The sequence below is a fragment of the Poecilia reticulata genome, linkage group LG18 (assembly GCF_000633615.1).
Source record: "Poecilia reticulata strain Guanapo linkage group LG18, Guppy_female_1.0+MT, whole genome shotgun sequence".
In the NCBI taxonomy this organism is placed as follows: Eukaryota; Metazoa; Chordata; class Actinopteri; order Cyprinodontiformes; family Poeciliidae; genus Poecilia; species Poecilia reticulata.
The window spans coordinates 18,753,847-18,767,198 of record NC_024348.1 but is presented as its reverse complement, the minus strand read 5'-3'; the positions used below and the strand labels follow the sequence as shown (position 1 = coordinate 18,767,198).

Here is a 13,352-nt window from a genome sequence, read left to right as displayed (position 1 = left end):
CCAGTTGTACCCTTCACTGATTGGTTAAAATGAACGTCGATCAAAGCTTCCTCGCCACGCTATTGGTCCATGTTGAATATAGGTCCCGCCTTACTTCTCCATTCACGTAAGTAAACAAAATCGTCCTTTTTGCTCCTGTCGCTCATTCTTGTGATCATAAGAGTTTGTATTTGACTACGTGGCCCTTTTTTAAGGAGGTCTTACGTGTATTTTAGATGTGAAGCTACAATGCTGTGCTTTTTCGAGGGACAGGGACAGGAATAATGAATGAAAAGAGGAATAAAAGTTACGCATGAATACTTTTAGAAGCAGTAATTTTCAAAGTTGGGGTCGGGAACCCACTATTTGTCACGAATATAAGTTTGGGGTCTTTATGGCCTCTTCAGAAACCAACCTAAATGCCAAAAATATTCAGCACAAAGCATGTGGATTTTAAAAATGTCACAGATTGCAAAAAACACCCACTGAATATAAGTAAAAGCAACATTTAAGCAAATATATTGGCTATTGATGCTAGCATTTCTTTTTAACCCAACTCAGTGTCTGGGTTATGTCCCTCTTAAATTTTTATTTTGTGGGGCAAAAGTTTGGAAAAGCTTCTAAACTTGAGCGCATGTTTATCCTTATAATCGTTTTCATTATTATTAGAGATAACCATAAGTATATTATTTTAAGTCTTCTTAATAAAATTGAAAAAATATGTTGTCTTAAAGAGAATTTTTTTATTTTATTTTGAGTGTTTTCAATATGTTCTTATAAAGTTAGTAGAGCAGAGGAGCTGCTTCAAGATTAGAATCTCTTCCTAGTTTCTTATTTCTTTTCTCTTTTTTTTAAGTCCATATTGAATATTGTCACTGCATTCATTGCCAGCTTTTGGGTTTCAGCTGCACCACACCAAATGGATGCATTACTCCCAGATCACAGTGGAGGGCGACTGTAGCACACCCTGTGGGTGGCATGCTGCTTCAGCTGGTAGAGGTATAACTTGGTTTAAAATCTGGTTCGAGTCCAGTAGAGAAACATCACAGACCCTCATCAAAGTGCAATGTCAACCCAATTCCTAATTTCACATTGACAAAGTTAATTTTTTTTTCCATGACTCTGCTTGGTCCACTTAACTAAATGTAAATAATCTCTGCAACTGAGTTTCAGCTTCTTTGTTTTCTTTTTCTTGGTCTCTGAAGCTTTTTTTTTTGTACATGCCTGTATTTGTTGAAAAAAAGATGCAAACATTAAATTCAAGAATGCCAGATGTTCCCCCGAGTGTCAGTCTAAATTTAAGCCTGTGTGTGTGTGTGTGTGTGTGTGTGTGTGTGTGTGTGTGTGTGTGTGTGTGTGTGTGTGTGTTTGCCTGCAGATCATCTGTCCACAGCGTCCTGCGATATGTGTCCCTGCACAAAGAGCCATAGGAATGTGTGATTAAACACACATGTGCATGTAAGATGAGTGTGAGCTGCAGCTACATGTTTAGTGAAGTCTATCTGGGAAATATCTGGTGTTTTTCGGGCTTTAGTGAAGATTTTATGCATAAAAATTTTAAAGAATAGAAACAAATTCGAAGCCTTTTCAAAATAAATGTTGGCCAGAACAGTTTTTCTTGCTGAAGCCTCTTCTGATTTGTCCTAATGCTTCTTTTCTTCCCTCCTTAAGCCAGTTGAATCTTGTCTATTGAGCTTTTTTGACATAAAAAGTACCTTTAAATGTCTTGCTGTTTTGCTTCAATTCATATTATCTAAAAAGAACATTTCTACACCTGATTGTGAAAACAGATGAAAATTAGACTTCCTATGCCTATCCCGCTCATTTGTTTACACAAATTAAGGTCTCATAAATCCTAAATAATGTCAGTAGGTAAAATTTATTTGCAAAATATTTTTCAGAGACATAAAATCACAAAGCACTGAATGATAAAAAGCAACCTTAAAACAATGTAAAGCATAAAACAAACATAAGAAACAATAAAATCACAACATAAAAGCCTGGAGGGGAAAAAAGGTTTTAATGTGATTATAATGTATAATAAACCCTAATTAAGAATTACTTCATATTGTGGCTATAAATGTAAACCATACTAATGCTAATTTTAAAAAAAAGCATTAAGCTGCTCCATTTTTTGCATTTTTACTTATAAAATTAAGGTTTCATGAATCTCAACCTGCATTTTGAAGAAGCTCTGATCAGAGAGGATTTATCCAGTCTAGATTTTATTTATCAAACCTTTTAGATTTTCAAATATTCACAATCAGATCTCTTAAAATAAAGTGAAATGCCAGTTTAGCTTAGCTCTGCATCAGAAGCTGTGAATCAAATTACAAGCCTGTAAAGACGTGGCCCAAAATTCCTTCAGCTGCATCTGCAAAAGTATCGACACAGATGGAAATGGATCTAAATATGTACCTAAATTATCACATTTTTATTTGTGAAACAGTTTGAAAATATTTTTGTTCTGTGTTGCAGCAAAGTTGGTGCAAATGTACCGAGTTAATTTGCTAAATACAAACACAAAATTTAGAATGAAATAGAAACAGCCTTTATTGTTCTGCAAAGGGAAAATTGAGTAACAGATATAAAAGTTCACACAAAATTTCTTAAGTGTTAAAGCGATATATATATAGAAATAAAATTAACAATAATAGCAATAATATAGACTGTAACGGAAGATACTGTGCAGTTTCTAGAAATCCAAGGGATGTGTCGAATCACGTTTTCTGAAGCGTACATAATATGCATTTGTACTTAACTTTTAAAAAAGCAGATTAATTACAATACAGTATGTCACAAATGTACAATAAGAGCGTAAATGCTATTTTAATAACGAGTAAAGTCAGAATAAATGATTGTCCAAACACCAACATGTATGCACTTATGGAGTTTGTTGTATTTATTTGTAAAAGTCCTATTTTTGGTGGTGGCTAAAATTTTGCACTATCAAAGTTCACTAAAGAATGGATCCATTTCTTCAGCATTTCACAGTTTTTCTCTCCACACTCTGCACTGACCCCCTCCTCACTGCTCTCCAATCCCCTTCAGTCCCCCTCGCCATAAATTTTCTCCTTCGTCTTTGCAGTCGAATCATAAATCATAAAGTTCCCTTCCTGTTCCCCTCTCTTGCTTGCTAAAACTGTTTTTTATGACACAATAGCCCAGACTCCATGTCAAAGAGCAGCCACGTTTTAACATGCGTGTGTGTGTGTGTGTGTGGGTGTGTGTGTGTGTGTGTGGGTGTGTGTGTGTGTGTGTGGGCGTGCGTGCATGTGTGTGTGTACTTCCACTCCAGCTCTTTCCTGTGGCTCCAGGTCCCCACCCCAGGCTGTACAGTGCGACTCAAACATTCACATGAATATGTACTGGAGGAGACGACACACCCCGAGAACGCACACTAAAGAGGAAGTGGCATGTTAGCCCTCTCACTTCAACCCAAAGGTACAAAAATACCTTCTGTCATTTCTGCACAAGCCCCGTATTGTTGCACACACAGGTGATTATTGTCAGTTTTTTTGTTTTTACAAACCTCAGTGGAGTTGCTAAGCATCAGGCCTAACATGAATTTAAGGGGAAAATAGTTGAACCATAAGATATTATATTTATCAAACTGTCTGGAGTCACTACTAGAAACTTGTTTCTCTGCAGGAATATTTGGAGCCATAATGTTGCTTCATCTAGAAACAGAAAATCCTGTTTTTATTTGAACTTAGACAGAGTCTAGATGGGAATAAGTCTGGGCTTTGACTAGACCATTCTAATACATGTGGATGTGGGCAGAGTACCCAAAGATTTTACTCAAATAAAAGTAGCGCTACTTCATCATATTTTTAGTGAAGTGAAAGAAGGTATTCAAGAAATTACTCAAGATTTAAAAAAGTATTTTTGTAAGAAGTCTGATCAAAACATCAGTTATTTAATATTTAAAAGTTACATCATCAGATGGACCAAAATATAAAGTTATGTAGAATTTTGGAATTGTAAAAATTAACATGAAAATAATTCAAATAAATAATTCTTAGATAACAAAATCAGGCAAAATAAAAAAATTTCCATATCAATTTATTTCAACGTGAAGCTGCAAGTGTGTGTCTGTTACTGGTGCAGTTACCTAGCAACGCCGGCCCCGTCACCTAGCAACTCAAGTGGAGTTCCAGCACATTTCGTCAACTGGTTTGACCGCTGTACAATGGCTGCTGGAAAAGACAAGTGTTTTGTTGTTGACCAACGATCCAGAAACCACTTGCTTCATCTTTGTCTGTTGTGCAGAAGGCTCCACTTCTGCTTTTCAAAGATGTACGGTTATATAAATGTGCATTTGTTTGCAGCCATTTTCATGTGTGAGTGTAGACGTTGAATTAGGGGGCGTGGCCAGCAGCAGGTTATTTGAATTTAAAGTGACAAGACGCCCTAAAACAGCTCGAAAATAGGCTGGACTGACCAGACTAAAATCTCATTATCTAAGATTGACTCTGTGCAACCCATGTAATAACCTTCCTTAACATGTTCAAGGAACCATAATAGGTCACCTTTAACTTTTGACTTTTTCACCTAAACATTGCAATTGCGTTTTGCTTGTTTCCGCAGAGTGACGTCTGGTGCTATCTTGGGAAGTAACAAGTTCTCATTCAAGTTTCTGTTGACATTTTTTGGGCTATTTAAAGAAACTGCCAGGCAGCGTCTATGTGTGTTTGAGTCCGTGCACGTTAGTGTGTCATATGGCATGGGTGTGTTTCCGTTGCTGGAAGATTACTTCCAGAGTCCCTGAGATAATGTTGAATTCATGAAAGGAATGTCACACAGGGGGTTCCTTCCTGTCACCTGACCCCATCTCTTCCTGTGCATAGTTTCCTGTGTCTGAGTGTCCACCGAGGAGCCAGATCTTGACCGGGGTGATGGAGGAGCCGGTCTGCAACGCTGCTGATAGGATGAGGATGGAGGCAGAAGAAAGTAAGAAACTTCCTCTAACTTCCTTATATTTGGCAACTCCAGGTCTTTAAAGGTTCTGTGTGACAAATTGATATTTGAGAAAGAAGTAGCAACATCTATTAAGATTTTTCTTAAGATCGTTTCATGATTTGGTTCAATTGGGGACCAAAACTGCAACATTTGTTAAATTTTCAGTTGCACTGTGTCAAACGAAGCAGTCTCGTCAAGAAACCCGTTCACCTCCTCGCCTGTGGTGGCGCTGCACCAAGAATCACTGAAGAAAACGACACAAACACTGCAGAAGAAGACATGACTGCAACTTCCTTCTTCAAAACTGAACAACAATGGAGTGGCATCAGATTTTAGTGTTTGTAGGATTTAAGAAAAATCACTAGCCATTTCTCCTGCTAACACTATACTCTCGCTTTTGTCTGGGTTGTATTTACCCAGAATTCCCTGTGCTTAGCGTAGCCCTAATTAAAAGACAAACAAATCTAGTTTGTCTTGAAAGGCCGGTGTGAATTAGCAATCGAACTCTGATTCAGACCAAGCAAACTCTGGGCCACTTCAGGCAGAGGGAACTCTGGTGCGGTTCTGATGCAAATGTGAACACAAGCGGACCAGAGACCACTGCAAAAGCAGCAAGCAGACCACAGTGCAAGGCATTCTGGGTAAATACAATAAAAACAAACATGTGAGTCTAGCGCTAGAGGGAGGAATGGCTTGTGGTCTTTTACCTTTAGAGCTTTTCCAGTTGTTTCTGTCAGTGGTGCAGCGCCACCACAGGTGGGGAGGAGAACATGTTGCAGAGTGAACGTGAACCGCAGCAGCTCAAAATGTAACAAATGTTGCAATTTTGGTCCCCAATCGAACCAAGCTTATCCAATTATCAGGTGTGAAAACACTTGATAATCCGTTTCCTGCTTTTGGAGTGGTCTCTGGTCCGCTTGGCATTTACATATTCATTCAAACCGCACCAGAATTTACTTCAACCAAACCAAGACTTAGGTTTTTTTAGACAGACCACAGTTAATTTAAAGTGGACTAAACAAGTCTGGTGTGTAGTCTATAGTTTGAGTCCTCATATATGACCAGCATGCATGTTGAGCCAGTGTTTTCTTAAACATAAGTAAGAAAACATAAGTAAACTAGAAAGAGGAAAACCTTAAAAACTATCCACGTCTGAAAGTGTTTAAAAAAGATTCAGATGTGTTAGAGAAAGTTTCAGATAGCTCTCAGGAACTGGACTGATCTGCTCTATCCCAGGTTTTTACCAAATCAATGCTCTTCAGAATAGGTGCTAAAATATAATTTTCTGTCTATCGAAGGGCTGTTTGTGGTATTATTCAAGAAAAAGCTGAATTTTTAATTTGTGGATGGCATTGGTTTTAATTAGGATTGGACTCTGTCACCAAATTCCTTCTCTTAATGACTCAGTTTAGGATCAGGAACAAAACAAAATCCTGAATGGGACATCCTTACGTCTGCCCAGTTCAATAAAGCAATAAAAGACGTTACAATATGGAGGAAAAGAAGAGAGTGAAAGAGGTGATGGCAGGCTTTGCATGGGGCCTCTTGGCTTTTCAGTCAACAGGGGGAGAGGTGCCAGGTAATGGCTTCCAGACCCACACACACACACACACACACACACGCACACACACACACACACACACACANACACACACACACACACACACACACACACACACACACACACACACACACACACACACACACACACACACACACACACTCTAATTCAACTTGGAAATCTGACAGGATGAGGAAGCTGAGTGTATGTGAACATATGTGTGTGTATATAAATACCCGGGGCATTTATTTCACATAATAAAAAGATCTGGCTTGCTTTTTACCAATGAAGGGAGGGATTACCACCCCTATCTTTGTTTGTACACACACATGCAACAACATTGGTTCAGATCTCTGCAAATCTACTGAAAACACACACATGCAGACATTAAAAAAACTCAAGACGAAAAATAAGCATGTCTGTAAAAGCTAAAACCAAACAAACAAGTAGCACTTAAGTTGCCTTTACCTCGTGAATAGTACAAACTATTCGCAAGGTAAAGGCAAATGTGACACAATGTAGAACCAATAGACCAACAGAGAGAAAAAAGATAACCCTGCAAAAACACAAAATGTTTAATTAAATGTTTAACAAGTGAGGAAATGTTTGGTGTTATTTGACTTCTTGCTGAAAAGGAAATTGGAAAAAAGGCTGGAAATTCAACAAAACTCTCCATCCCACTACAAAAACACAAAATCTTACCAAGTATTTTTTGGTCTAGTTTCTAGTGAAAATATTGTAGTAAAGTTTAAATAAGACAAATTAACTTAAAAGTAACTTTTCAGCCAGATATGGAGGCTTGTTTTAGGTAAATAATTCCTTAATGTTGATGAAAAAGTATTTGTTCCATTTCACTTATAACGAGACATTTTTCCCACGTTATACATTAATTTATTTGCCAATGCAACTAGAATGTTTTCACCAATATTAAGGAATTATTTACTTAAAATAAGCATCTATATCTTGCTGAAAAGTTACTTTTAAGTTAGTTTGTCTTATTTCAACTTTACTAAGGTGTTTGCTAGCTGGACCAAAAACACTTGGTAAGATTTTACATTTTAGCAGTAAAGGTTTTGTTGAATATCCGTCCGTTTTTCCAATTTTATCATTAGATAAAAAATCCATTTTCAGCAAGAAGTCAAACATGTTAACCTGTCAGTGACACTAAACATTATTCTGTCAGAAGTGACAGTGAAAAACTGGAGCAGTGGTGTAAAGGTCACCCCAAGTTTGACCAAACACACCTGGCTGCTTCCTGCCTTTGTCTGACACACTTACAGGGAGAGTTGCATGAAGGAAAGAGAGAGATAAAGATTAAAGGTTTGAAAACAATGTTTAAAAGATATTTTTTTAAAAATTAAACAACAAAGCAGGAAAGATGAAGACAGGAAAAGGTAATTAACCGAATGGGAAGAAAGAAGAGAGAGAGCAACATTACTGGAGCAGGATACAAAGCCAGTGTCAGAATTACTCCACCCTCCGTCTCTGACTTACACTCTGCTGTATTCCAGTGAGGTAAATCCCCCAGCTTTCCCCCCGTATGTGCTGTCATAGCCCTCCCACTCCTGTGACTAGTTCATGTGTGTGTTTGTGTGTGTCACCACTTTTTCTTCTGACATTCATTTGCAAAGCAGAGAGACGGAGCGCTTTGCTGGAGCTGCAAAAGCCAAATCGCAATTCCACCGAGAGAAAAGAAACGTCTTCCTGCAGCTTTGTGCCAATTCTTTTAACATCCAGTTTCGGAGATTCTGCATGCAAAACATTTGGGAGGTCTTACTTTTTTAACAACAGCTTTCCAGAAAAGCATCCTCTTGTATCCAGCTGCGCTTTTCCTCCGGTCTTTTATCCATCCATCTTTCTCTCTCTCTCTCTCTCTGGAGGCAGAACTCCAAAGTTTAGGAAAACGTCTTACAGCCCAGCAGAAGATCTACAGAAAAAAGAACGAAGGACTCGAAGTGGTAAGTCGATTTAAGTTGGAGGAACTTTTTTTCATCACACACTCGCAGTCCTGCGGTAAAAGTTTATTGATTGTGACGAGAGAGGAATGAAAACCTGAAACCTGAAACCTCTGATTCCTTTTCTGCTTTTGTTTAAGAGAACAAAGGAATTTTGTCCAGTTGTTTTTATGCGCCAATGTATGCAATAAACTACACTTTTATGCAAAGATGTCAAACTGATAGAACTCAGCTGTAATTTGTGCATGACAGAAGACACTAGAGGAGCTTTTATCCTCTTGCTTTACTGCAAAACTTCATGATCAAGTCAAGTAGAGCTACAGTATTTAAACACCAGAGTGCATCCCCCCCCTGCACAGGGATTTTTATGAGGTAGAAAGAAGAGATAGGATGAAAATCATGAAACCCATGTGCATTTTTATCTTCTCTCTGGTTTTATCATCAGAGCAACAAAGAGAACAGCTGGGAAGGAAAACCAGCACTTACTGGTGCACAAAGTGCAGAATTAAAAACACAGACACAGATGTCTTATGTGTGCAGAGAAAAAGTCAAACCCTGGGCGTCACTATTAAGTTGAGCAGTAGAAAATAAATAACTTTGTTTTGCATTTGCATAATCAAACATGCACAGATTCTGTAAAAATACAATTTAAAGAAGAAAATGACAATATGTTTGAGGGGGAAAAAAATGTCTTTTCCCAAAGATGAGTAAGTAAAAATGAAATCCATCAAAGTTATGCTCTGTAATTTTGTCTAAAAAACGAAACAAAATATGTTTTTTTTATATATATAAAAAAAAGTCTGGAATTTTGACATGAAAAACATGAGGTGGGAATTTATTGTAATGTTTATCATTTATTGTGATGAATTTCTCATCATGATAAGAATTTTGATTTTATATTTTCACAGTAAATTCCAATAAATCATGTTTTTATCAAAAGAAACAAATTTGCGTTCGATGAGAGTATCAATAAACACCAATAAATTAGAAAATATGACAGCTGCTTTGTGCAAAATCACACTTTTTCATGTGACTCGTGTCATAAAGAGGCGCATTACAAATGGGAATTTGTAATACGCCCACAAACATGAGTTTGTGGGAAAAGAAGTAATTAACAGTCACAACCACACAAATACTTAAAAAAGAAGTAGTAAATAGGTTTTATTATCACAGAAGCACTTCAAAATGTTGTGGTAAAACTTTGTAACCTTTGTAAGAACTAAATAAATCTTTTTCTTAGAAAACATAGACAGCCTTTACATTTTTTTTGATCCACAATATGATGGTTGATGCTTAAACTTGTTGGTTTGTCTCGTTAAAGTCTCTGTCGTGAACAGAATATAATAAAAAGTAAACCTAGTCAATAAGAACATCTTAAATTTGATGTCGTTTTAACGTGAGTCCAATTCTCTGCAGACGCTGGCTCCTGTGAAAATGGCTGAGGAGGTCCAGCTGGATTCAACTCTGCAGATTCCTGGTAAGACCCACGTTTATTTATTTTTTAATTCATCCTGGTTGAAATGAGTCACTTCTTCTGCATCCTCTGGAGTGCTGACCTCTCGTTGTCCCGCTCCCACTGGGGTACACTACCCACTTCGGATTCCAGTGACATTCCAGTCATTCCTGCTCATTTCAATTATCCAGACTTGCTTCTAAAGAACTCCGGCGCTTTCTCATTTCTTACCGTAATCTCCTTTAGTTGTGGTAATTCTGTGATTATATCGCCAGATATTGTTGTTAATCTCTTAATTCCCAATTATTTCTGCAGGTGGGAGTTTATCCATTCCATCTTCGCCAGCCACAGCCAGGAACGACTGCAGCATCGCGCCGCTCACGCCCTCGCCTTCACCGGTAACCAGCAGCCTCTCACCACCACACGCCCTTCCCGTTCTCTGCTCTCTCTTTATATAGAGCTTCTACCTGTTATTAGTGGGTCATATGAGGCTTAAGCTCTCAGTTTACAGTCGAGAATAAACATGAAAACCAGTACTTCAACAGGAATGTGATCTGGGGAAAAGAAGTGCACAGCAAAAAAGTTTAGCAATCACAAAAATGGTTGTACGGAGGGCTGACATTATGTATTAGAACTCCTTTTTCAAGATGGAATGGTCTTATATCAAAAAACTGTGATTAACTACATTTATTTTATAGTGGGGTATTATGTAAAATCAATCTTTTTGAGCTTTATATCATAACATTTATTTCTCAGTCCAAAGCATCGTGAAAAGCTTAATGGAGAAACATTTTGTGATGAAGTGCTGAAGGCAGAGTCTCATAAAGAACAGGAGCTTCTTAAGGAGACAGAGGCCCAATTTCAAAGCGCCAAGTTATACGGCATTTTTATAACAAACGGAGATAATAAAGTTACTTTTTTGTGTTATAAAATGGCAGTATGTGATTGGAAAATACACTGTACTGTCCCTTTAAATGTCCTTTTGCGAGCTGCTTTTTGTAGCCATCAGAAAACGTCTGGCATCAATCTGACTCTCAGATTTGGTAGAGTTCATTGAAATTGTTTTCCACCATAATTAAGGTCAAGGTTTTCCAAAAGCTTATTATTTGCCTCCTTCATCTCCTCCAAACCAGTTTTTTCTGAGTTTTAAGAGTCAGTGTCAAGTTGGAAAACCCAGTTCTTCCCAATTTCAAACTATTTTACCAAAACTGTCCCCCTCTGGGAATTGGTTATGATGTTCAGGAACAATCTGGTGATCACGGATCACTGTCTTCAGCTACACTCAAATCACGGTAAAATAAAAAATAAAAAAGATTTCAGAAGGGCACTTTTGTTGTCCAGCGATAAAAGAACAGGGGTTTTAGCACCCCCTAGTGTCTATCTGAATAACTACATTAACAACTCCTGTCTCTTCTTGTGGCAGAGGGTGGAGGTCCGACCCAGGATGGCTTGTCCTTTCTCTGTCGTCGTCGCCATAGACTTTGGGACGACCTCCAGCGGCTACGCTTTCAGCTTCACACAGGACTCCGAAGCCATACATATGATGAAGTAAGAATCTGCTTAAATTCCCCACCATTTATACAGTCTTTACTTATTTTAACTCCCATTTACATCACTGCGCCGCTCTGTGCAGACGCTGGGAGGGCGGCGACCCCGGAGTGGCCAATCAGAAGAGCCCGACATGTTTGCTGCTGACTCCTGATTTGCGGTTCCACAGTTTTGGGTTTGCAGCGCGGGATTTCTACCATGACTTAGACCCGGAGGAGGCCCAGCACTGGCTCTACTTTGACAAATTTAAAATGAAAATCCACAGCACCAGTGTAAGTAGCAAATACAGTTCTGGTCAGAAGTTTACATACACCTTATAATGGGCAAGAAATATGTCACGTTCAAATATAAACCCACACCCAGACTGACGTATCTCCACAAGTTTCACCTTAGCCACACACTTTTTATAGCCGTAAATAAGCTTCTGATGAAATCTATTTACCGGCATTTCAAATATTGTCCACAAATTATTAATAGAGTCAAGGTTTGGGCCATTTCACAAACCTAATATGAGCTTTAACCACGTTCAGTACCAGTGCCTGAATGTGGTACAACCAACTGTATCAAAGTTTCAACCATTTAACTTAAACTGCCACCCTCAAATGAATTTAAATTTGGAAAATTGTTTAATTACTGTTTAATAAAAACTCAGAAATCAGCAAATCTGAAGCTTAACCTGACATGGAAGATTCAAAGCAAGAGCAGTTATCAATAAAAAGGCCGGAACCCTGCTTGGTATAGTCAAAGTAAATCTTTCAAATCTAAGAACGAAGTATCAATTATCAAGCATGAGTTCACAAAGCTGACGGTCTAAAGAAAATGGAGGAATATCTTCAAGTTTTTCTATTTTCAAGCTAAAATCAACAGTTTGAAAATCTAAAAAATTTAAACCACATTTTCCAGTTGGACGATTATCCCAAAAGAAAATCAGAATTAAAGCCAAACCTGAGCCTCATTTAAATTATTGGGACAATGTGCTAAAAAAACAACCAATTTGAACTACTACTGAAACGATTAATCAGGTTAATAATGATTAATCGATTATTGAAATAATCATCAACTAATTTAGTAACTGATTAATTGTTTACTGGAGAATACAGACTAAAAAAACTGTTATTTGCTAATAGAACATCACATTCAGAGCAGTTACTCAGCCAAAACTGTACAAAGAATATCAAAATTTTACATTTAAAAACTTTTGTCTGTAAATACATTCTACTCAAAACTCCTCAAGTGGCAGTTTTAGCTTCACCCAGTTCAAATTCTGTTAAAAAAATCTAATTTTAGAGACTTTTTCTATCCAATTATTAATTGGTCAACAGGTTTGCTCTACACTGTATTAATGCCAAGTCCAGCAGAAACATGTTGGTGTTAGAAGTATTTCTTTAGCTACAAAGAATCAAGCAAACACTAGCTTTGTTATTGCACCTTAGGCAATAGAATGTCCATCCATCCATTTTCTTTACACCCTTGTCCCTTGGTGGGGTCAGGAGGGTTGCTGGTGCCCATCTCCAGCTCATGTTCTGGGTGAGAGGCAGGGTTCAACCTGGACAGGTCGCCAGTCTGTCACAGGGCAACACAGAGACAGACAGGACAAACAACCATGCACACACATACTCACACCTAGGGACAATTTGGAGAGGCCAATTAACCCGACAGTCATGTTTTTGGACTGTGGGACGAAACCGGAGTACCCGGAGAAAACCCACGCATGCACAGGGAGAACATGCAAACTCCATGCAGAAAGACCGGGGCTGGGAATCGAACCCAGAACCTTCTTGCTGCAAGGCAACAGCTCTACCAACTGCGCCACTGTGCAGCCCGCAATAGAATGTTTATTTTCTTACTTTAAAAAGAATTGAATTATTTGTGTATTTGCGTCTTCTAATGAGTT

General features: G+C 38.1%; 1 protein-coding gene across 3 annotated transcripts in view; it reads left to right on the top strand.

Moving 5' to 3' along the window:
- Window positions 1-4,829: 4,829 nt before the first annotated feature.
- Window positions 4,830-13,352, top strand: part of hspa12b (heat shock protein 12B) — a 22,496-nt gene continuing 13,973 nt past the window's right edge. The window contains exons 1-6 of one of the 3 annotated variants that reach the window (XM_008435939.2): window positions 4,830-4,932; window positions 8,387-8,460; window positions 9,874-9,934; window positions 10,226-10,308; window positions 11,334-11,458; window positions 11,544-11,730. In XM_008435939.2, the coding sequence (XP_008434161.1) occupies window positions 4,878-4,932; window positions 8,387-8,460; window positions 9,874-9,934; window positions 10,226-10,308; window positions 11,334-11,458; window positions 11,544-11,730 (585 nt within the window). In that variant the 5' untranslated portion in view covers window positions 4,830-4,877. Of the gene's footprint in view, window positions 4,933-8,039; window positions 8,273-8,382; window positions 8,461-9,873; window positions 9,935-10,225; window positions 10,309-11,333; window positions 11,459-11,543; window positions 11,731-13,352 lie in introns of those variants that run through there. The other 2 variants (XM_008435941.1, XM_008435942.2) reach the window with 2 other exon arrangements.